Source organism: Mastigoproctus giganteus, chromosome 13 (genome assembly GCF_048544385.1).
Source record: "Mastigoproctus giganteus isolate SK-2022 chromosome 13, ASM4854438v1, whole genome shotgun sequence".
NCBI lineage: Eukaryota > Metazoa > Arthropoda > Arachnida > Uropygi > Thelyphonidae > Mastigoproctus > Mastigoproctus giganteus.
Window position 1 is genome coordinate 48,572,859 of NC_143587.1, and position 26,552 is coordinate 48,599,410.

The following is a 26,552-nucleotide window of genomic DNA, read 5'->3' on the forward strand; positions in this document are numbered from 1 at the left end:
GCCAACTCTTAAATTACCTAGAAATCTTCCGCCTGATCAACGATCGGCAGTATGAATTCCATCAGTGTCGATCCACAGGTGATATTCTGGCTTATGTTACCCATTTATGGACAAATTCAATGGAAAAGTTCAGTTAAACACAAGCAGTTGCTCTTGATATCTCAAAGGCTTTCGATCATGTTTGGCCTAAAGGACTTCTAGACAATCTGCCATCTTATGCTTTGCCAACTGTTTTTTGTAATTGGTTATCCAGTTTTCTCTCTGACTGCTCACTGAGGGTGATAGTAGATGGCTCTCTATCTTCTCCACTAATGATGGTGTCCCCCCAAGGTTCAGTTCTTTTCCTCACTCTTTTCCTTTTGTACATTAATTACCTCCTTCCATTGACCAGAAATCCTATCCATAGTTTTGCTGATGATAGCACGTTGCATTCCACTTTCCATTTTGAGAAACCTCGACCTGCTCAATCAGCTTCAACTTTTCACTTTTCGAATATCTGCTGCCAATCTCTAGGTAATTCTCCTAGAAGACAACTTAGTTGATTTCAATCCTTCTAAAACTGTCCTGTCTTATATCTTGCAAAAAGGATTCTTCTGCACCTATGCTTTTCTTTGGTGGCACTTCAATTTCTAGTCAAAATGATATATTTCTTTTGGGTATTACACTTACTTCTAATCTCTCTTGGCACAAGCACATTACAAATATTGCTTCATTTGCATCTAAAAAACTTGATTTTTAGGTTTCTAGATTCCATTCAGAAGAAAGCAGCTAGGTAAATTAATGACTCATCTCTAACAGTCTCTCCACTCTCTTTCTCATAAATGTACTGTTTCTGCTGCCTGCCTTTTCTACATATACTTCCATGGGCACTGTTTTGAATTGGCTTCTATAATTCCCACTCTCTCTTTCAAAACAGTCCAAACACATGATGCAACCAGCCAACATCCATTTATTGTCCAACTTCAAACTCACAGAACCAACTTTTCATCTTCCTTGTTTATTCATTCAATAGCTGTTTTCTGGAACCTTCCTTCATACGTATTTCCTGAAAATTAGTCTAATGTCAACCAATATCTTGTTTCGTCTTCTCAACCTCCAACATCTTGTTTCGTCTTCTCAACCTCCAACCCATGCATGGTACAAAGTACTATAGGTTCTAATACCTCCTGTGTTTGGGATTTTCATAAAAAAAAAAAAAAAAAAAAAAAAAATACCAAAAAGATGTTTGTTATTGAAAACGATATTGGGAAAGATATCAGTACATAAAGCAAACACATTGATTTACTTTTCTTTATCAAAAAACAATTTTACTGGTGTCTACAGTGGAAAAATATAAGACGTCACTGAAATATAAAATAATTTAGGTTTTGTCTAAATTTTATGGAAATGTAAAAGTTGGCAAGTATGAACTTTGGACTAACTCATTGCATTTTGTAGCTTATGTTGTAAGATAGGTTTTACAACAAAAAAATTCAATAAAATATTAATATGAGTTGTTTTTTTTTTTTTTTGATTTGGTAGTTGTTGGCGCATCGGCTTCTGTGGCCATATTGCACCTCCCAAGGTTTTTGCAGTACTTTGATCCAAGCCCGACGCGGGAATCGAACCCGCGACCTTTGGGTTGCCGGGTAGGTGCTTTACCCACTCGGCTAGCCCGGTCGGCTAATATGAGTTGTGCTGAATTATGAAGAATGCATGTTATTTCCTAGTGCTAACTTAGTCTTCAATTCTGTAAATGTCACCCAACTTTGAGAATGTCATTAGAGGATCTAAATTAATTTCATAGAATTCATATCAACACAGATTTGCCAGCTATTGGTTGGTGCTACATATCGAGAATTAATGATGATCAAAAAATATTTTTGGAACACCCAGTATTCTAATCTGTATTTACCAGAAATCTTTAAAAGTAAAGTTTAATTTCCCCCCATCCCCAGCAAACAACTGGATTTATAAAATGTGTACTTCAACAAGCAGAATTAATATTTTTTCACTAAATGGCCATAAAAATAAGACACACACACAGAGGGAAAATTAACACATTTATTAAAGAATATTTACATATTTGAATTATGTCAGTAACCTCTCATTTCGTACATACTCTCCTATGTCAGCTTGGTGAAAGGCAACAATTGTCATAGGACTGGCATGACGACATTCTGCTGTGGCTTTAGCAGCTACCCCAAATCCCTAAAAAAACAAAATCAAACGTGTGAGTGCTAAGAAAAAATATATTCATAAAAATGTAATAGCATAGATTGTTAAATAAAAAAAATTTTTTTCCCCCTCCTATGTCTTAAACTTTCTGTAACTACAAGTGAAGCCCTGGCAAATACTGAAAGACATTATACCTAACTTCGTTAAATCTTATGATCACATTTGTCAAAAACAATTAATATTATAAAATTTTATAATGTTAACGTCTAAATGTGTTTTCTATACTTAGCTTTAAGTTTACCCTTTTGTTTTATCATTGTTACCAAGAATGAAAATAAAATTTAATTGAAACTGTAAATTTCATTGGCTCTTCGCATATCAAAAATATGCCAGCATATGTAAATTTCATTGCTGTTTGCATATCAAAGATATGCAAGCAGCAATGGAATTTACACTACCCTCCAAAACGAGACACTGTAAAACAAAACAGTGTTAAAAGAGATGAGAAACTATTAAATTAGATTTGTTATTAACTGCATTATCAGGAAAAGTTTAAATCAGAATAAAAATGTTTTTTTCTTTAAGTAAAGTTATTTTTTATCTGTTAAGAGAATAGAAGAGATAGTTTTCATAGATCTAGTGCTATTTATTCTTGTACAATCTAAGTTAAATAGAGAAGCAATATGCATTCTCCAGATGACAGCTGAAACATGGAATGTGTGGAAATAATTTTTTTTAAAAATCTTCTCCAAAACAAAGCACAGGAACTCTGCTTATATAATACTTGACTGACCCAAATTCAACTTTATGCAAGCAAATTTTTGCCGGCCGGTGCAAACTGAAAAAAATATGGAAACATATTTTGAACACAATAACAATTTTTTTTTTTTTTTTTTTTTTTGTAATTTGTTCCAAGACCCCGGAAGTTAAAATTTTCACTATATACCTAAGCTATTTATCTCTCTAAAAGGTCATATTTATAATGGAAATTGCACTACACTTTCATTGTTATCATATGTTCCCGTTATAAGAATCAATTTTTGAATGTCTTTGTGATATTTTTCTAAAGCATGTTTCTGGAGGTCACGACCAAAAAACAATAAAAACAATTTGCACTTGCGAGTTTATCGGGCTTTTCTGTTAGTCCAATCTATTATAAACGGGTAGTAAACTCTATCTTATTGCATTTGCGATAATCCTGATAACTGGAATTCTGTGGGTTTTTACGTTACGGTATTATGGTGAAATGTGTGAAATCTTCAATGAAATCTTCAATCATATGAAACAAATAAATTTTCAGAATCTTCTCTTCATTCCTATTTACGTATTACAATGATGAAGGAAAAGGGACCAACAGAAAGCTCAAGTGCTGGCAGTGCCAGGAAACGAAACAAAATTGATCTAGAAATGAAGATGATTAAGTATGAAGTAGGAAAAAGTTTGTCATCTATTGCATGGGAATTAAGTCTCACTGCTTCAACAGTGAATGCTATTTCAAAGGACAGTGCACATATAAAAGAACCTGTTAAAGGATTAATGCATTTAAGAACAACAGTGATTACAAAACAGCATTCAGGTGCTATATCAAAGATGGAAAAGGTATTAATAATATGGATGGGAACCCCTTCTAAATTTCCACAGCCTTTGACCACTGAGTGGTCGATGATAGAAAGGTAAAACTTGCTGACGTTATGCCTGTCCCCTCTCTTTTTTTGCAATTTTATAATGGAAATTTTTGTAATTGCATAGTTTTGTCATTTTACCTCACGAGGTAAAAAAATATTGAATAAATAATTCTATTTACATGTTTGTTGAAAACATTTCTTTTTTGCTTCAATCAAATTCAGCAAGCAAAGTTTCGAGTGCTGCATAAGCCTTCAGGGAAATTCCAACTTATGTAAAATTTGACTTATGCAGAGTTCCTCTTAATACAACCCTTACGTAAGTCGGGAAGTGCCTGTATTTTGTAATTACAGTCGATTCGGGGTACATCGGGACTAGTGCGTTTTGGCCCGATTAAGCGTCTGCCCCAATTATCCGAAGTTTCACGTTAAAAAGGTAAAAATACAATGGATCCCCACTTTACAATTGGTTCACTGTACAATCAAATCACGTTACGATGGAGTCACCATAGTAAAGTATGGTTCACTATACATTGTGAATTAAATTTTAATTCTATTAAACAGCAATTCTAATTAGCAAAAATAGGAGGAATTTTACCCACTGGCTATAAAAGTAAAGATATATTAAACACAAATTTACCCTTTATTACCTTAAAAATTAAATGATACCTGAAAATCGGAAGAATGTACGTGATAATCGGAATAATTAATACGTACTGTAATATCTACATACTAATTAGTTGACATTTCTGTTCGCTGATATTTGTGGGTGGGGGTTAAAACTTAAAACAGTAAAAAGATAAGCAATCAATAACAAAGTACACGGCGCACACAAATTGCAAATAACATGATACGTGCAAGTGAGAACGGAGTATCAAGTTACAAAGCTTTAAAAATAGGAATGAAGAGAAGATTCTGAAAATTAATTTTTTTTATATGATTGGAGATTCCATGGAAGTGTAAACAAATTTCACCATAATAACCCACAGAATTCCAGCTGTCGGTATTATCGCAAATTCAATAAAATCAAGTTTGCTATCCATTTATGATAGATTGCACTAACCGAAAAGCCCGATAAACGGGTGATTGCTAATTGTTTTGGTTTTATGGTTGTGACCTCCAGAAATCCGACTGAGCCACGTGGTATGGTCGGACACAATCGTAGGGTTAATCTCCAGTGCTGCAGTCTCCTGCCCCGATTAAACGGCATGTTGTCCCAATTAAGCAAAGTAAACCCTGGCTATTTTCTCAATTGGGTTCTGTCCCAAATAAACGGCTGCCCCGATTAACTGGTGGCCCAAATAACCGGAATTCACTGTATTAATGTGTTTATACATCTTAGGAAAACATTTTCACTGATTCTATTTTGTAATATTGCCAGCCTTGATATGTTCAAATTATATTTAAATTCTTGTGCGAAGGAAAAGAAAAAAAAAAAAAAACCTATTCCCACAACAAAATGACCCAGTGAGAAACATCTACTGTTCAGTAAAACTGTTTCTGATCTTTCGAAACTATATTTTCAGAATAACATACAGCTATTGAAGGCACACGGTTACAGGTTACAAAGTATGTTTGTTTATGGGCTTTACGGCAGAAGGGCAGCAAGGCCATAATGCACCTTTACAAAGTATGATTTGGAGAGAAAGGAGAACACTATTTAGTATGGGATGTACAGTAGACTCAATTTTCCGGGATAGATGGTAAAAAAATATTCCTAGGTAATTGATTTCCGGGTTAATCCAAAAATACAGTAAGAGATACGTTCCAGGACTTCTTGTGCGAGTCGAGTTTTACGTAACTCGGGAATGGCTAATAAAATATTGCTGCTATATCCGTGATATGCCAAAATTACAAAAACCACATAATATCCTCAGAAGAATGAAGAAAATAGTTATATTTTTAATTAGTTCAATTAAAAACTATCTGGGGGACAGCAGTGAAGTAGCCGGAGTGGCACATAAGAAAAGAAAACATAAAAGGAAGAAAAAATGCATATTATTGTACTGTAAAAGCTGATATGTATCTCGTAGCCTTGGTTATTATAGTTGGCTTCATTGGTGCCGACCGCTTCTCGTATTCTGTCTTTCTTTATTGCATTCAGCGTTGCCAATGACAAATCTGAATTCTGCGCGATACTTGATGTTTGGCCATTTTTATACATCCTTTTCTTTTAATTTTCTGATCCAACTCGATTGCTTTCTTTTTCTTGATAGATTAACTAGTACCACTGTCACTTATTCTCTTAGATCAAACTTAGTCTCTTAGGTTATTAACAGTCAAAATTAAATTTTCTGAAAAGAACTTTACAGGGTTAAGGCGAAAACTCACTATTATCACCTCATGCGAGTTCACATTTAACTAAAGCACATTTCTGGAGGTCACTGCCATAAAACAATTTGCACTTTCCGAGTTACTGGGCTTTTCTATTAGTGCAATCTATTATAAATGGATTGTAAATTCGATCTTATTGCATTTGCGATAATACCGATAGCTGGAATTCTGTGGGTTTTTAAGTTATTATAGTGAAATGTGTGTCCCTTCACTGAAATCTTCAGTCATATAAAAAAAATATAAATAACATAAGTCCGAAGCTACGTAAGTCAGGGATTTACTGTATCGAAAAATGTTCGGCAACCTACGTAAAAAGTACAGCAATAGATGAAAAAAACTTAATACATACTACTTGCGTGTCCAATACGATGCTTCCCTTTATTTTTTACGATGTCGATTTTAAATCTAATACCTTCCCTTTATTTTTTTCAATGATACGTATGGTTTGGTCACCAACATTATAATGGTTCCTTAGAGATTTAACGGATGCACTGTTTTCAAACTTTTGAATAATTTCAAGTTTTTGTTTAATTGAAAGCACAACTCTTGTGTTTGCCCATCATTTTCACAATTTCTAAACAAAAAAAAAAAAAAAATAAATAAAAATAAATAGCTACTATAAAAAAAATTCCGACATCTCTGACATAAATAACAAAACAAAATTTGTCCTTTTGTGGTGTGATTGAACACAACAATCGATGCAACGCACTAAAACAAACTAAACATTTGATATCTCTCCCCCCCTTTTTTTTTTTGAGCGGCGTGTGTGAAGACAGCAGAGGTTGCAAGATAATAGGCACACTATGTATAATCGGCCAATGACAACTTATGCCACTTCTTGTCGCTTATATACCTATTTTAGTTATTAATGATTTCTAGTTTTGTTTTTTTTTTTTTTAATTTGGAGTCGAAGTGTCTGGGTTAATCCACTTCCCAGTTCATCCAATTCCGGTAAATCAAGAGTGTGCTGTATTTATAACTGCTTGGGAGAACTTAAATTATAAAGGTACAAATTTAGAAAAAATTTTGGGAGTAAGGCCATACATTACAAATTGCTCTGGTGTGGGATGTGATATAGATGTAGAAGTTGAGGACTCCAATTTCCTAATTTTTTTTAAATACTGATGAACTAGAAGAGCTCTTCATCAGTATTTAAACATTATTTCTCATTCATTTCACCTTATTCCTCAATTATTCAAAGTTATACATTTGTCAATTGTATCTATGCATTTATAAATATACTGTAACAGTGGAGTGTTCTCTTTTCTCTCAAGGAAACTAACCTCTCTTCTCATCTGAAAGAAGTAGAAAATAGATATCATAAAGAAGAATAACAAACAAGAATGTGTGAAATTTAAGATTTCAACAAGAATTAAAATGCCAGCCTGGCAACCCAAAGGTCGCGGGTTCGAATCCTGCCTCAGGCTTGGATAAAAGTACTGCAAAAACCTTGGTAGGTGCATTATGGCCATAGAAGCTGATGTGCCAACAACTACCAAAAAAAAAAAAAAAAGACTTAAAAAGAATTATGCTTTCTTGGTAAATCCATTCATGACAATTATAATAAAAATAACATTCATCACAAATAACTCATAACAGATACACTTGCTGATGTATTCACTAGAAATAGGGGGAGGACAGTCATCCCTTCACCCTACTGGCCAGCACTATTCCCAAACAGCAAATTATCCCAACAATCATCCCACCCTCCCTTTAATTATTACACAAATAGGCTAACAAACCAGCCTAGAACTCTTCCCAGTAGTGCTTTCAGCCATACTACTGACTAACATGTCACTGGCCAGACCAACCAACAAAGGAACATAATCCTATCAATCAATAGGAAAACTAGTACCTGAAACCAGGATCCTTTTGCCTACTCATGGTAAAGACCACTACTGCTTCCATTTAAAGTTAATTTTTACAATACCTTTGTACAGACAATTCAATAAAGTCACTGAATTGTCTGTATGAAGGATAGGTCATCCGTAAAGTTTTTCTTTCAGCAATTGCCATATTTTTCTTATAGCAATTGCCAAATAAGAACTTCTTAATTTATATATAAAGCAAAATATTTGATTTCAACAGTATCTCAGCACTCTCAGTTTTTTATTTTTTTAACCTGTTAAAATAAATCAATCAAACTGATTTAACCCATCAGAGGAGGGGGGGGGATAACTTCTCTTCCAACACTAAAAGCACCTGGAATGAAAACTTAATCAATTCCAACTAAAGGTCTTCCCTTAAGAGCCAATACAAAGGCTAGGTCAGCAGCAATGAAATTTACACTACCCTCCAAAAAGTATCTAGATATCCCTGCTTTTATAGTTTGCCCTTCCCAGCAAGCAACTCAGGCTGGTAATATAAGGAAGGTGTATGAGTCACACAAGTTGGTTGTTCTCGTCATGGTATGCAAAGCTGAGCTGATCTGACTGATGCCACGAGGGGGTATGACTGTCCACATTGCTAGCTTTTCAATTTTTGTAACTGCTGACAGCCCCCCTAATTCATAGCTGACCATCAGTGATAGTATCATTAAATGGAAGCAAAATGGTACCACCACCATCCAGCAAATCATGGAGGTTCACACATGATCAGAGGATACTCAGAAGAGACCTACAATGGCACAATAGTAATTATTAATAGTCATTAGTAGAATAACAAAACACATCAAGACCTTACTTAATCACTTGCTGAGCTTAAATCTTTATGTATTAAGCAATGTTTCAAAATGTTTTCACACATTTAACTTTCCTTGTTTATTTAATACCAATTCACTCATTTCAAGTAAAACCTACACACAAGCAGATTTCACTTCAAATGGGTGAATTAGTACCAAATTCATTATTCCTTCCTCAGTTGTATTATGATATAGGGCACCAAACATGGCATTCTAAGTAATAAGTTTCAATATGACAAATTAGTGTTTATTTGTTCCCGCAATAACCATTCAAGATACGCATACAATTTTTCTTTCTCTGTAAACCAGTATGTTTTATGTACTGGATTTGAATTGTACCAAATTTTTCATTCAAATGAGGCTTAAAAAAGAACAAAAGAGAGTCACCACCCAAGATCTGGAAATAATTTCATTATAGCAAAATTTTCATTTAACAGGATTATCAGTTTAGAAACTAATAATCTCTTTCTTGAATTCAAGAAAGAGACCATTAGTTTCTAAACTGATACTATTACATTAATTCTCATTAAATTAAAATATTACATACTAGCGGCATATCGCTCATAGAATAAATTACCACTCCTTGGTACTTCGATGTACTTTCTGTGATTTTTGCCAAACCAGACTTCATCACATGATTACCGTAAAGAAACTGCTGTTCAGCACCGGGCTTCAGCCATATCTTATGCTATTAAAAATAAACAACAGGCATAAATGACCCTTTACCAACACTTGAATAAAATTACTCATTAAAAATATAATATATGTCTATTATTGCTTCTATATTAATTTTAAATAAAAATATTAAAAAATACAAAGCTTAGAACACAGAAAATCCTTTCTTTCTGCAAGTTTTTTATAAAGTAGGAAGTTTGAAATGGGGAAATAGGGAATTGAAAAACAAAAAATATATATTATTTGCATGAAAAGTAATTCTCAACTTACACTTTTTACTGTGCAAATATAGTTGAGCATATAACAACCACAGGGATAGTAAGGTGGTACCACTTTATGGAATCCCAAACAGACTATTTGCTAGAATATAAGCCACACTTTTTCTTACCTCCATACAAAGCTGGTGCTTTTAAACTGAGGTTACAGCTTGTAAGTGCTATTAAAAAAAGTCATTGAATTGTCTGTATCCAGTGACAGAGTTTGATGTTGACAAGGGTGGGGGAAGAAAGATGACACTTTAGCTTCAATTAAATGACACATTGATGACAACTCAATTTGAATTGTGTGTTACTAACTAGTAGTCATTACAAAAATGTAACTTTTTGAAATTATTAGAACTTCTCATCAATCCAAAAATGTACATTAACATGTTTTAAGTAATGTACATAACTACTTGTACATTGATACTGTCCATCATGGAATGCTGCAATATAACCTGAAGAAGCTGGAGTTGTAGCAGAGTGGTTAGGAGTGAGAGTGCAGCAGCACATGCTCTTTGAGTGGACTGTGCTTCAGCTCCCATGACATGCTAAGCATGATTAGTGATCGTATTCATGATCTACTGTAGACTCCTCTAATTGGGTGGTTGTGCCAGAATATAAAAAAAGAATTTTAGGTCTGATGTAACCAAGTGGTCAGGAGCAAGGGTAGTACACACTCTGAGTGGACCATAGTTCAAGCCTATATAACTGCTAAATACAGTTAACAGTTGTATATTCATGATTTACTGTAAACTCCTCTGAGCTGGTGGTCATGGCAGAGTATAAACAAGAATGTTTGTTGGATTGCAGGCTGGCTAAAGGATAGGAAACTGAGGGTTGTCATAAATAGTCACTTAGGGTAGAGCAGCATAATAAGTGGGAGTTCTTCAGTGTTAGGGTCCCTTCCTATTTCTAATTTTCATAAATGGTATTGATGAGGTATCCAAGGCAAGTTGTTAAAGTGTGCATTCTTCATCATCATCAACTAAATCCAACGAGTGTGCATTTAGTTGATGATGATGAAAAATAAACATTCTTTAACATTTGTAAGTCGTAAATAATTTCTCTATTATTATAACTTGCTTGATTTTACAGGCTTCATTTTCATTTCTTTCGATAAATCAATCATTGTTTAAACATAAACTAATTAGCTAACTAATTTCATTGTTTATAACATAACCCCTATTTTTAACCTTATATCTATGGGAAATAAATTCTTGCTTTATGAGTGCGCAGTAGGAACAAATTAACTCGTAAAGTCGAGAACTATCTGTATATGATCTGAAAAATGACAACATTTTTACATTTAGAAACATTAAGCTTCTAAATGTAAGGCTGTGCATTTGGGGAACACAAATCCTGGAGCCACATATATAAAGGACACATATGCAAATCCTGGAGTCACATTCAGAGTTCCTTGAATAACTGCTTCCAAACTAATTTACTTTTTTCAAGTATTCTGTATATCAATAGTCTACATTTCTGGTAGAGATGACAGTCTGATTTCCTTAAATTTGTTAAAATGGAGGATTCCTCAAAACTGGTTATCTATGTGTTACTTCTGTACTCTGATCACTGTTTCACAGACTAAAGAAGTGTAATTACTACTTCATTAATGCTACTTTTGAGCTAAATAACACTTTTGCAATTGATTCTTACTTATGATCTTGAATATCTGAGCTTTATCGCATCACTGCTGATGAAGATGAATAATCTCTAGATGTTCTGTAAGTCCCTTAGTAAAAGGATACTGATATGTATTGTCCTGTATATGTATTATTTATTTTTATATATTTTGGCAATAAAGGATTTTACACACACTTATAGATTTCACAATTAGCTCATCTTTAAAGTGAAAATAGCATTGTGTGAGAATATTTTTTGTCAAAAACTATGCAAGTCTATAAATTATAATTTTTTGGGTTCAGCTTATATAAATTTTATTTCAAATGTAATATAAATGATATAAAAATATGAATTTATATGTTGCTGTAAAAGCCCAAAACCTGGTAAACCTTAGGATTTACCATTGTTGGTAAAAGTCTGAAATATCAAAAAAAGTTTTCTATATATCTCTTATCACCACAAGGTTGTCTAGATAACATATTCACTATATGTTATAACATACTCAAAACAGTGAATATGTAACACAGTAAACTTTGCAAGATTATGAAATATATTCCCCCCATTGCCCTTGTTTAAAACTGGAAAAGTGAATGAAGCAGGAAATTATCACCTTTCCTTTTCTCACTGCACCAATGATCTTTTGGGGATGAGGGATATATCAGTAATAATCAGACAGTGCAGTAAGGGAAGCAATAATAATTTCCTGGCTCATTCACTTTTTTTTGATCTTTAAAAGGGCAAAGGGAGATTATATCTGCTATTAAATATTCATTATATTCAGAGCCTGACATACAGAACCTCAGTAAGATAATGGAAAAAAATAATTCACAAATGTGATTATCAAATCAGTTGTTACCAATGTAACCTGCTGAATACTATAATTCTCTGTATCAGAGTTGTTGTTTGGTTTTTAGAAGCATTAGCAACTAAGGCCATATTGCTCCGGGATATGCGGTGGTCATTCCCTGACCTTTCAGCATCCTCCGTATTTGGTGGTGACGGGTTCGAACCCCAGTCTAATCAAGAAGCGTGTGTTACGCACTGCTGCTCCTTCCCACCTGGCTACGGAGGCGCCATCAGAGTTGTAAAAGTTGAAATAAAGTGAAACGTGTTGATATTCTTGGCTTTTACTGTTGCAAACTGGTAAATCTGAAAATTAATCATATAACAGTAATAAAAGTCCAAAATAAACCATTTTGTACTTTTACCAAAGTGAACTGGTAAAAACTAGGATTTACTAGATTTTGGGCTTTTACAGCAACATATATAAATTTTATATTTGAAATGAAATATAAAATTTTAATTCACATAATCAATATTTTAACAAACTAAAGAAGTATATGTGCATACATTATGCTTCTTTAGTTTAAAATATTATTATACTTCTTCATAAGTAAAATAGGGCTTGGGTATGTCTTCCAGGAGCAAAAGCTAGTGATATTGTAAACAGTCATCACCAACTGTTTAACTTACCTTTTAAAGGCACAAAAGTGGTATACTGTGGTACACATGGGTAATGATAGGCAATCTGAAACTATACGTAACAGATATGAAGTGACATTAAGAAAGAGCTCAAAGGCATCATAGGAGAGAGTTCCTGATCAGAGTCTTGTCAATCAATTTAGCCCTGAAGAGATGTGTGGAAGGATCATGGGATAGAATTTTTTAAAGTAAGATGGGATGATACAACTGAATAGAAGAGGCACAAAAATATCTGCATTTCAGGTGTTGGCCACCTTGTTCAAAATGTCATTAACAAATACAAATGTGAAATGGGAAGTATTTATCATAGAAACTAAGCTTTTAATGCCAAATAAGAGATACTGTTAAAGGCTTAGACCAAAATGGATATCAGATTAACTGAGCAGTTTAGTGGCACAGCAGACAAATGGATGGGACCACAGAATCCTACATTAAGTATATATTAATCTGTAATCAAATTGCTCAGTAGATTAGGCATGTTAGAGCAAATAAGCATCACTGGTTAATTGTGTACAAAGTAGTAAATATTTAGCATTTATATTCACACATCAAGAAGTTTTAGAGATGAGGATATTAGCAATCAACCTAATACTCACTGAGAGTTAAATGATTTTGTAATAAATGAGAGGAAAAAGAAGCTAGAAAAGAAATCATTACAACTAAAAGTAAGAAAGTCACCTGCAGTTTCTAGATTCTATTAAAAATAGCAGCAGCAAAAAAAGAAGTAGGCAAACCTTTAGCTATAATTGTGAGACATTCAAGGGTGTTTTCTAAAGGTTAAGTCAGTAATCATAGATCTTAAACTTTGATTTAGATTCAAGTATATTTCTGTGAGGGTGAATATAATTTATTATCTGCGGCTATATCTATGTTAATGCCTATAAAGTTAGTGGTAGATGCGCTATGCCGCAAAGAAGCAAATCTTTTTTAACTGCAGATGCTGCCATAAAATTTATGATAAGTATTATTTTCCTTAGCATAGTATTTCTAAAATAATGGAGTAATATGAATGGAGCTGTAAGACAATCACAGCGTATTTGCTAAAGGGAGATCATGCCTGATGAATATAATTAACTCCTATGAGTTCATCACAAAGAAACTGGATGCAAAGAATTATCCTGACATCATATACTTAGATTCAGTAAAACTTTTGATACCATTCAACACGAACAACTATAAACTGGAGCAATGCAACATGAGGGGCAAGTTACTGCAATGGTAGTGACTTTCCCCTCGTGATAATTAAAGTAGAAGATGACAGTAGTTATTAATTGATACCCCTTCATGGACTAATATTATAAGTAGGGTCCTACAGTGCAGTGTTCAGTGTCAGGTCAATTGCACGTGAAATACCTACATCAATGTCATTAATATTTATTAATGATATTAATGTAAAAAAAAAAGACTACGGTATTTCAAGATCTAAGTCTGTCAATGATAAAAAGGTGACTAATGGCATTAATCAGGGTAAGCTACTTCAAGAAGATCTAGATAAACTAGGTAGATGGACTGAAAAATGACAATTGAGGTTTAACATTGATAAAAAGTACTACACATGGGTAGCAAGTAATCCCAAAATAACACCATTTCAGTAGCACCAAACTCAAGGTAGTGAACAATGAGAACGATTATGGGTAATTGTACAGTCCAACAATATTCTCAGAGCAAGGCAGACAATGATAAACAGGAACTCTGACAGCAGGAACAAAATGCAAGTAATTATTCTACAGCATAAAGCAATGGTTTGTCTGCATCTTGAATACTGCATATAGATTTGGAAATCTCGATTTTTAGGAAGGATGTAGATCTGTTGGAAAGGGCACAGAGAAGAGCAATACTAGCTGTGGGACTAATTAGACTAACTGACATATTCTAAGGCTTTAAAATGGTTAAGTAAACTAAATATGATGACATCTTTACTCTTTCCCAAACAATACATACACAAGTGGGACATATAATAATGAAAAATATTCATTTTATTAAATGAATATTTAAATTAAATATTTATTCATTTTACAGAATGGACAAATAATGAAAAAGATTGGTGCAGAAATTTGCCTTCGTTTTTCCTCCTTCAAAGTCTTTATATTCATTTAATTTCCCTAACAGCAATATCATGTTTTTCTTGATGTTAATGTTTCTAATTCACTCTCTTTTTTGTCAGCTGTACTGTTTTGCCAACAGAAATAGGAACTGAAACTACACGATGAGTCAAATTTATATCCCAATATATATAAAAATTATAACTGTAAAATGAATAAATTCACTATGACTCAACTTAAAAGAAAAACAACCTCTAGTTCAGAAGATGCTCTCTAGATACCACTGTAAATGTAGATGCCATAGAGTATTTGTAACAATGAAAGTTGTAGAAATAAACTTTGTTTGCAGAAATATAATATGCTTTGTTCCATATCTGCAGCATTGCTGATTTCGCTATAATTTTTATAGGTACTTATTAATTATCATCCCATTAGTAGTTACATCACCACACCAGCAATACACCCCTTAGGTCAGTTTAGACTTATAAGTGTAACCTAACCAGTGTCTTGCTAGAGTGGTGATATAACTACTGGTGGGAAGATAATTAACAAATACCTTTTTTGTGTAATAAGGACCTAATGTTGACATACCTTGTATTACTACAAAATAATTTTTATAATTAGAGGGAAAAAAACTTCAAAAATTAAAAATTATGAGTTAAAAAAAAGAGAAAAAATTACTTCAGAATTACCTTTGCATATGGTGCAATAAAATTCAATGCTGTGATCTGTAACCTAAATTTATTGGTTTTTGTGAACTTCCCAAAACATGTACCAAAGCTGAACAAGGTTTCTCTTGGTATGTTACCAATCTTTTTAATCAAAGCTTCACTAAAAAATATAATTAAACAGCAACAGTAAAAATTCAATAAGTTGCTTTATTAAACTATATAACATGTTATTTCTAAGGTAAGAATAAATGCCAATTATAAGTAAGAAAACAAATCTCTTTCTAATGGTGAAAAATTATAAAAGCAATGATAAAATTTACTACTTTCACAACAACACAAATAATACCACATACATTTCTAAAATATACAGAAATAATTAAAAAAGAAAGTTGAGGGCTCAGCCATTTTCTATCAAATCTTCATTAACTCTGAACATGCTATGAGTAGGAAACTTGCTTCTTGTCCAAATGGTGACCAAGGTCTTTGGTCTCTCCTTCAAAGCTATTGGCTGCAGCTTCTGTCCATCCATCCTTCCACATCTAATACATCCTGATGGTTCTATTGTATCTGCATCTAAAGATTATAGCTGACTTATTGGCATCCTAGTTTAACTCTTACATCAATGAGCTTGGTAATCACCTATCATTCTGTGATTATTCTGGGGATCTTCTGACAGAAGGATGGTTACTAAAAGAATTCTAAACAACCATGATGATAAACAGGATTAACTGTTTATCATCATGGTTGTTTAACTGTATTCCAGCATTTACTCTCACTCTCATTCCAATCGTTTAACCATAAGCATAGAAACTTACTCATATCCAGCCAATTCCTAAAAAGGGTCACAAATTCCTCCTTTCCAATTATCACTTACCTCAACATTTTCCAAAGTAGTGTAGAAATCCATCAATGCTATTGTACACTATTTTGAAACCTTTCACCTGATTAATGATTGCCAATATGGATTCCATCAATTCACCAGTGCTGTCTTGGCTTATGATACTCATCTTTGAATAAATTCAACGATAAAGTTAGGAGAAACTCAATCAATTGCTCTTCACATTTCTAAGGTAATAAAGATCTTCTAAAAAAGCTTCCATCTCACAATTTTTCTTCTGCAATTGAGTGGCCAGTTTTCTCTCTGACCGCTCACTGTAGGTGGTGGATAGATGGGTTTGTTTTCTAATTTCTTAATTAATGGAGTTTCCCAAGTTTGCACTTTCTCCCAATCTTTTTCTTCTGTATATTAACCCACAATCACAACTAAAAATGGATAAAATTGTATAATTTTGTTAAAATTTTCAAAAAAAAAAAAAGTGTGAAATTTACTATTCTTTTAGTATTTTTCCCTTAGCCACATCATTATTTTTTTCATTGGAGAAGTACTGCCATACAAAATTCTTTAAGGCACCATTTAAGAGTAAAAAAGACACCATCTGACAATACTATGTTAATTTTCCAGGGAAAATAATGGAGTCACTGGTTAAAGAAGTACTGCAGGATCATCTTAAAAGAAATGAAATTATATGGAAATCACCACATGGGTTAAGTTGGGATTTGTCGGACCAATCTATGATGCAGCAAGAAAGGAACTGGATGAAAATATACTATATCAAATAATAAAATTTGACATCATATATTTAGATTTCAGTAAAGCTTTGACACTGTTCCACACAAAAAGCAGCTGTACAAATTGGAGCAGTGCAGCATTAGGAGCAAGTTATTTATATAGATAAAAGGATGGTTGAGTAGCAGAAGACAGAGGGTGATTATAAATGGGTACTGCTCTTCTTGGACTAATGTTATTAATAGAGTCCCTTAGGATACTGATAAAGATATATCAAACTTATTGTCTAAGTTTGCAGATGATATAAAAAAATGGTAGGGTGGTTAATGACAAGAATTAAGGCATACTATTACAGCAAAATCTAGAAAAATTAAGCCAATGGGCTTATAGGTGGCAATTTATGTTTGCCATTGGTATATGCAAGGTACTGTACATGGGTAACAGTAATACCAGAATAATATACCAATTAGGTAGTACCACACTCAATATGGTAGAGAATGAAAGAGACCTGGGAGCAATTGTACATTCCAACATGAAGTTCTCTGAGCAGTGTAGACAAGCTGCTAGAACAACTCATGGGGGTTAATGAAATACAGGAATTTTGCCAGTAGGGACAAGGAAGTGATCATCCCACTGTATAAGGCAATGGTTAGGTCACATCCTGAGTATTGCACACAGATCTGGAAGCCTCATTTTAAGAAAGATATGATCTCTTAGAACAGGTGCAAAGGAGAGCAACCAGATTAGTCACAAAAACAAAGGGATATTCTCACCACAAAAGGATTTCAGCTCTGAAAATTGCACTGCTTGGGAATTAGGCAATAGCAAGGCAACCCGATTGAAGTTTAAAGCTTTCAATGGAATAAGTAACCTTAATGATGGTATGCTAATGCTTTCTCAGGACAATGCATACAAAGGAACTTTTTCAGACTTAAGTTGAAAAGGGTTGACTGCAGGACAGATGTGCAAAATTTTGCTTTCAGACAGAGTAATTAACTACTGGAACAAATTACCATCTGGCGTTGTAGATAAATAAATAAATTTTCCGTTTTATACTCTGGGATGACCACATGGTCAGAGGAGTTCACAGGATACAGAGAATACGAGAAACAGCAATGTATTTAGCAGTCATGGGCTTGAACTCTAGTCACTCAAAGCACATGTACTTAAATACACCCTCACACGGAAGTGACAGACAGATGAGGCAGTTTTTTTTTTGGTTGATTCTGTATAAACTGCTTTCTTGTATCATTTACCAGTAGGTACTACTACCACCACCATACTGGTGTCAACCACCAGTATGGTGCCAAAGACCCTACATAACAGCCTAGCAGTAATAGGTCTCCCAGAGAACACCTACAAGGAACTCCAGAAAGTTTCAATCCTGAACAGTCAGAGAATTCCTTGACCAACAGTAACACCACACATAACAACCACCATGTGTACTTGGTAGCAATACCTGTCACGAGTTGGAACCTCCAATTAGGGAGAAATAATATAAAAGCAATAATAACAATAAATAATTCAGTATTGTCTTTATTTTCAAAAAATAAAAAAAAGCTCATCCTCAATAACACTCAGATCTCTAGACAAGATCACATCTTTATTGGTGATAATCCCGACTACTGACCTTTCTTGACATAAGCATATCACAAATATTACTTGTTGGGCATAAAAAAAATAGGTTTTCTCTTTTGCTCTCCACATTATTATTCTTCTAAACAGCTATTAACTCTGCAAAAATCTCAAATCTGTCCCACCATACAAAATTGTACCTACATTGGGAATGGTACCCCATTCCCAATATCTATGGGTAAAACAACTTCCATTTCAAAGATGCTCATGAAATGCAGACTGCTGCAATAAAAGTGTTCAAGACTGTGACACAAATAATTTTCTGGCTATTTCCAATAACTTTACAATCACTGACAAAAACTTTGAAGGGTTTTTTTTAAATCATACACATTCACTCACTTTTAAAATTCGGTATTAGAGTGTTTTCGATATGTATGTCTACAAATATCAATTAAGAGTACATAACTGACATCTGTAAAAAAAAGTCAGTTCATTTACTGTTTTTATTAGTTTTACATAGAATTAATTATTCCCTCCTCAAGTGGTCATGAAGCTCTAATCAAGTAAGACATGAAAGATAATAATAATGATAATAACAACAATAATAAAAATACTAACCTGGCATAATAGACTCTATCTTTGTGAAGCCTAAATAAATAAGTGCCATCTGGTCGGTCAACCAAAAATTTTATATTCTCCCCTATGCTGAAATAAAGTAAACAACTAAGAAAATAGGAAAATCAATAAATATATTTTGCATGTATAAAATAATTTTTCACAGAAAGCTTACACTTTTACTACCGTTCTCTATTTTTCCATATACCTGCTTTTTATTGTCCAGCAATAAAAAGCAGATATTCCTTAAGAGTAGAAGTTAAGGGGAGTTCTTTTCTGACCACTTTTATTAGCTACTACTGTAAGATAGTCAAAAAGGAACTGGAGTCAAAAAATAATTATCATATACTTAGATATCAGTAAAACTTTTGAAACTGTTCCACAGAAATGACTGCCACAAAAATAAATTGAGGCAGTGTGGCATTAGGGGCATGTCACTTCTGTGGATAAAGGGATGGTTGTGTGGCAGGACACAGAGTGCTTTTAATGGCCACTTTTCTTCACAGACTAATGTTATTAGTGGAGTTCCTCAAGGTCAAAACCTTGAGGACCCTTATTTTCAATACTTATTAAAAATACTGATGAGAGCATATGAAGTTGAATGTCTAAATATGCTGATGAATAAATACAAAGGTGAGCAGTGTGGCTAATGGCAGCAATGAAGTGAACTACTCCAACAAAATCCGAATAAATCAGGTAGATGAACTGAAAAGTGGCATCAGAAGTTTAACATTAATAAATGCAAGGTACTGCATTTGGGTAGCAATAATGCTACAATAACATACCAAGTGGATGGTATCACACTCAAAGTAGTGGAGAATGAAATAAACAAAAGTAACTGTATAACCCAATGTGAAGTTCTCTGAGAAATGCACATATGCTGCTAGCCTGGCTTGTGGGGCTCTCTCGACGATATACAAGAAATTTGTCAGCATGGATAAGGAGGCGATTACCCATTGTATAAGGCAATGGTTAGGTTACATCTTAAGTACTACATATGGATGCCTCATTTTAGAAAGAATGTAGATTTGCTGAAGAGCAACAAGATCAGGCAGTGGCACAAAAGGGCATTATTATCAGGAAAGACTTTACTTCTGCAAATTGAGCTATTATATGGAAACTACGAAACTTAGCATCTGCAAGGAGACCAGATTGAAGTGTTTAAGGCTTTAAATGGGTTCCCAGAGTGAACTAAATGCTGATGGCATCTTTACTCTTTCTCAGATGATACACATACAAGGGGGCTCAGATTTAAATTGGGAAAGGGTGGTGGCATGATGGATGCGTAAAAATTTACTTTCTGCAAGAGAGTAATTAATAGTGGTAACAAACCTCCATCTGATGTTGTGGAGATGGATAGTTTGAATAAATTTAAAGAACTAGGCAAACCCTAGGTGACAGTGATCACAGTCTACTGATTTGGGATTTACTTAAAGATATAACTAACATGAAAGGTAAAGAGAAGGGTTTTTGTTTTTGTAAAGGTGATTACTGTGGTCTAGGGCAGTTTTTGAATTCTATACAGTGGGATAAACTGATGATGTTAAAAACAGTGAATTCTAAATGTGAGGTCTCCAGGAAATTAATCTTGGAAGGTACTAGGCTTTTCATACCAACTAAGAAATATTTCTCAAGATTTAGGTCTAAATGAATGTCAGATGAACTAATGAGGCTCATGGCAGAGAAGAAAAATGTGTGGGATGCATATAAATTAGCAGGTGACACAGAAGCCTATGGCAGATATAAGCTAGTCTGTAATCAAGTCACAAAGAAGGTTAGGCAAGCGAAGGCTGATTACAAGAAATCCTTGGCAAAGAATGCAAAGAAAAACAACAGACTTCTTTACTTATGTAAACTCTAGAAGGAAGAGGATGAATCAGATTGGTCCACTTGATGTTGGTGGTTCGACTGTTAAAGATCCTGCCTAGATAGCTGACAACCTGAATGAGTATTTTGCATCTACATTCACACATGAATAATTCTGTAAAGAAGGGGAGGACAGAAGTTTACTAAACTCTAACAGGGAGCTAAATGATTTTGTAATAACGAAGAGAAAAGTGGAAGAGAAATTGTTGAAGTTAAACATAAAAAAGGCACCTGGGGCAGATGGAATCTATCCAGTTATATTGAAGGAGGCAGCAAGGGAAGTAAGCAAACCCTTAGCCATAATTATGAGAGCATCCTTAGATTCAGGAGAGGTATCCATTGACTGGAGATGTGCAAATGTATCTCCAATTCACAAAGGGGGTTCAAAAGGGTGATGCAAATAATTATAGACCTGTTAGTTTAACTTCTGTTCTGGGGAAAATAATGGAGTCACTGTTTAAAGAAGTGATGCAGGATCACCTAGACAAGGCTGCAATAATAGTTCAGAATCGGCATGGATTTGTTAAGGGAAGTCTTGTATGACCAATTTGATTGGCCACTACGATGTAGTCACAATGAAACTGAATGCAAAAAGTATTTTGATATCATATACTTGGATTTCAGGAAAGCTTTTGATACTGTTGCACATGGAAGACTGCTATACAAATTGGAGCAGTATGGCATTAAGGGCAAGTTGCTGAAATGGATAAAGGGATGGTTGAGTGGGAGACGGCAGAGAATGGTAATAAATGGACACTGCTCTACGTGGACTAACGTTATTAGTGGAGTCCCCCAGAGTTCGGTGCTGGCCCATTGTTGTTTTTTGTATTTATTAATGATCTCAATGAATGTATATCAGGCTTAATGTCCAAGTTTGCAGATGATGCAAAGGTTGTCAGGGTTGTTAATGACAGTAAAGACAGTATGCTACTGCAACAGGATCTAGAAAAGTTAAGTAGATGGGCTGAGAAGTGGCAAAACTGAAGTTTAATATTGGCAAATGCAAAGTACTGCATATGGGTAACAATCACCCAAGAGAAATGTACCAACTATGTGGTACTACACTCAGGGAAGTGGAAAATACCTGGGGGTAATTGTGCATTCAGATATGAAGTTCTTTGAGCAGTTCAGATGGGCTACCGGAGCAGGTCATGGAGTTTTGTCAATAATATACAGGAATTTTGCTAGCAGAGACAAGGAGGTGATTATACCTTTGTATAAGTCAGTGGTCAGGCAACACTTTAAGTACTGCATACAGACCTGTACACCTCGTTTTAGGAAGGATGTAGAGTTGCTGGAACAAAGTACAGAGAAGGTGAACAAGATTGGTGAGAAGAACAAAGGGGTTCTCTTACCAGGAGAGGCTTAAATTCTGTCAGTTGCAGCATCTGGAGACTAGGCACCTGCGAGGTGATCTGATTGAGGTTTACAAGACCTTGAATGGTTTGAGCAGGCTCAATGCTGATAAGATACTTCTGCTTGCTCAGATTAAGAACCTGAGTTGTTGTTGTTGTGTTTAACGACACATAGGCTGCTAGGGCCATATTGTGTCTTTCTAATGTGTAATAATTGTGATAACTATATTTTATGATATATTCCTATACGATTTAGGAAATAAGAACCTGAGGGAGCATTCAAATTGAGGAAAGACAGTTGTAGAATTGATGTGCAGAAGTTTGCCTTTAGCCAGTGGATCACTGGAACAGACTTCCATCTGTTGTTGTAGAATTTGATAGCTTAAATAAATTTAAGACTGAACTAGACAAACATTTGGAGTGACTGGATGGGTGAAATAGGAAGGGTTTTTTATTTTATTTTATTTTTTGGCTGATGCTCTATAAGCTTGCTTTCTTGCATCATATGCCTCAACTAATGCCAATGCTAAATGGATCATAATCTGCCAAGCTGATCGGCAGATCGACCGTATTCTGCAGTCAGATGCTTGAACTCCTCACTGCCGAATACGGTCGTGAACTGAGAAAAATAGTTATAATTAGAAGGGGAAAAATTATAAGAGGGCTTATGTTTTTAATCGAGTTTCACTTTTGTTTAGTGAAAAAAGGTTGGATTTTTATTCGGGAGGAAATCAAACAAAAACTTGTCGTTGGCCACTGCCAGGGAGTACCGTAAACTAAAGTTTTACCGAAATATTTTAAAAATTATCAGAAGGAAGAGGAGAAGAAACTGGTGTCTCTTCAAAGAATATTAGTATTCGACTGAAAACAGGGGAAAGCTATCCACCTAGAATAACGTAACACTTTGATGTTTTGTTGAAAAGCCAATAAAATAGCCGCAATTGAGCGCGTCGCAAACCGAACTGAAAAAAATGATAAAGTAATAATGTCCACTTCAGCATTCATATTATATTACATGCAAATGTTAAGCCAGAACGATCAAGTATAAACACAGCTTTAATATTGTGGTGGTTGAGGGGGAGAAGACAGAGGGTGGTAATCAATGGACACTGCTCATCGTGGACTAATGTTATTAGTGGAGTCCCTCAGGGCTCAGTGTTGGGTCCATTATTGTTTTCTGTATTTATAAATGGTATTGATGATGGTATATCAAGCTTAATGTCCGAGTTTGCAGACGATACAAAGGTTGGCAGGGTTGTCACGGACACTACTGACACTATGCTGCTGCAACAGGATCTGGAAAGGTTGAGCAGATGGGCTGAGAGGTGGCAAATGAAGTTTAACATTGACAAATGTAAAGTACTACACATGGGAAACAGCAACCCCAGAGCAACGTATCAACTCTGTGGTACTACACTGACAGTGGTAGAGAATGAAAGGGACTTGGGGGTGGTTGTGCAGGCAGATATGAAGTTCTCTGAGCAGTGCAGACGGGCTGCAAGAGTAGCTCATGGAGTATTGTCAATGATATACAGGAATTTTTCCAGCAGGGATAAGGAGGTGATTATTCCATTGTATAAGGCAATGGTCAGGCCACACCTAGAGTACTGTATACAGGTCTGGAGGCCTCATTTCAAGAAGGATGTTTGTTTGGTTTGGATTTTAGTGGCGCATTAGCGACTAAGGCTATAATGGGCCTCATTTCAAGAAGGATGTAGAGCTGCTGGAACGAGTACAGAGAAGGGCAACAAGATTAGTGAATGGAACAAAGGGGTGCTCTTACAAAGAAAGGCTTAAGTTTTGCAAATTACAGTGTCTGGAGACTAGGCACCAGCGAGGTGATCTGATAGAGGTGTATAAAGCCTTGAATGGTTTAAGCATGCTCAATGCTGATGGGATTCTTCCTCTAGCTCAGAAAAATCACCTGAGAGGGCATAAATTCAAATTGAGGAAAGACAGATGTAGGATAGACGTGCGGAAATTTGCCTTTAGCCAGCGGGTGGTTGGTTGGTGGAACACTTCCATCCCTTGTGGTGGAGGTTGATAGCCTAAATAAGTTTAAGGCTCAGCTGGACAGGTATTTTGAACGAACAGAGGGGTGAAGTGGAAGTGGTTTTTTTTTTTTTTTTTTGGCTGATGCTGCATAAGCTTGCTTTCTTGCATCAAATGCCTCTACTATTGCTAATATTCATCAGGCAGACTCCGCAATACGTTCTTTCTATGGATGCATTACCAAAAAACGTTTCACACGTGGATTAGCAACGTTTTGTAAAAACACGTAGTGCAGAGATATAGTATAATATATTTCGTGTTTCATAAGACCTTACAAAACAATACAAGAAAACACATTTTTAAGAAACAAAAGCAGTGTACTCACTACTTGGATAACTTTTCAAAAAAAATTTTAGTCTCCTCTTCCGTCAACGGCCGCATAGTTACCATCAAAACACGCCGCAGAAATCATTCACAAGTTTGTGCATTAGCGCCCTCTCTAAACGATATATACTGTATATCATATAGGTAAAAAATTATGCCAAATTGTGTCTGCAAAACGACAGCCAAACTAAGTTTTGGAAGTTATTAATCATTGGCAGTTTTGAGTCTAAAATGTTATTTGAATATACAGTATACTATTCTCTACCGTCACAGATGGGGTTACTAATCTTCCGTAAATTTACGTGCAGGCTGAAAAAAAAAAAAAAAAAACAGCTAAATAACCCATAAAAATCCAGTACAGTACTAAGAAATTTTTAAGCGTTTAAAGATTACAAGTACATGCACTCATGAGCCGAAACATTGACTACCCTTATCTCCACTACTGTAGGCATCCCGCAACACTTGGAAATGTCCGACTGGCGAATCATATACAGTGATGGCACAGATAGTGCCTGTCAGGTGGTCAGCAAGAAATCCGTGAAAAATTGTAAAGCTTTCGATGTCTAACGGCCCCAGGGGTTTCCTCCATCTCCGCACTGTGTACTCTGTTTGTGTAACACAGAACTCTGTGAAGGCCAGAGTTTTTAAAAAGTTTAATGTGTGTGTGTTAGCGTTGTGTAGTGTCGGGTTATGTTGTTCTTCTGAGAAGTCCGTGCAATGGGAAAAGGGAAGTACCGGAGGGAGATTAAACAGGGAAATTTTGTGGAGCCAGGAAGCGGTAACCTATATCTCAGAAATCGCATGTATTGTTGGCTATTCGAGGGTCGCCATAATGAAGGTGGGAAGGAAGAAGGACACACCACCACCCAGAGGCGGATTTAACGGCGGGCGCACCGGGTGCGCGCCCTGGGCCCCGACTTCTGAAGGGCCCACGCAAAACCCCAACAAATTAGTTGAACACATTAGTTCAAAACTTTGTGATTATTATTATGCTATTAATTATATTATACATATATTATATTCAAATTTTATTGGAAATAAAACATTAATAGTACATAATATTGTTTATTTATTTAAAAAAATGGTTAACATGTATTTTTATTTTCCCTGTCTCTCTGTTTTTTTAAGGGGCCCAATATTTTCTTCTGCGCCCGGGGCCTCAATCGACGTTAATCCGCTCCTGCCACCACCCAACATGCCGGGAGGGGGAGACACCCACTGGGTGACAATAGATGTGAACGGTGGTTCGCACATTCTGTCCGGAACAACAGACGAATCACGATCCCTTAATTAACGACAGGCTACAACCAGGACGCATAGAGAAAAGTTTCCTAGAATACCATCCCCCGAACTCTCTTGCAAATAGGCCTATGAAGTAGGTGACCTGTTCCGTTGACAGACGGGTGCAGTTGTGAAAGACCACAGGTAGCGCCTTACCCTAAACACTAACTTTAGTGGGCTTTTTTCACTCCGTGGCTGAGTTAGTCTGTCTCAGGCGTGGATAGCAAGGTTTTTCCCCTCAGAAACTGGGGTTTTTTCGTCCAGCAAAACAGGCAAATCGACCAGAGAACACAAGCAATTTACAGACACGAATACGGGTTAATGTAATCATTTACAGGTAACCCTAATATAGTAATTTGATTTTTTTT

General features: G+C 35.1%; 1 protein-coding gene across 1 annotated transcript; it reads right to left on the reverse strand.

Annotated features, from left to right (window-relative positions):
• Nucleotides 1–2,070: 2,070 nt before the first annotated feature.
• On the reverse strand, nt 2,071–25,005 carry LOC150076018 (60S ribosome subunit biogenesis protein NIP7 homolog). The gene is made up of 5 exons (XM_090387501.1): nt 24,905–25,005; nt 19,310–19,396; nt 15,571–15,709; nt 9,341–9,481; nt 2,071–2,190 (listed from the first exon to the last, which is right to left on the reverse strand). The coding sequence occupies exons 1-5, from the start codon at nt 24,967–24,969 to the stop codon at nt 2,071–2,073; spliced, it is 552 nt and encodes a 183-aa protein (XP_090243627.1). The 5' UTR covers nt 24,970–25,005.
• Nucleotides 25,006–26,552: the final 1,547 nt, after the last annotated feature.

Excerpts from the sequence above, each read along its gene's own strand:
- LOC150076018 (XM_090387501.1), bottom strand. The coding sequence starts at position 24,969 with ATGGTAACTATGCGGCCGTTGACGGAAGAGGAGACTAAAATTTTTTTT. Across the intron at positions 19,397-24,904 it reads TTTGAAAAGTTATCCAAGTA|CATAGGGGAGAATATAAAAT; the intron begins GTGAGTACACTG and ends ACTTTATTTCAG. Across the intron at positions 15,710-19,309 it reads GATAGAGTCTATTATGCCAG|TGAAGCTTTGATTAAAAAGA; the intron begins GTTAGTATTTTT and ends TATATTTTTTAG.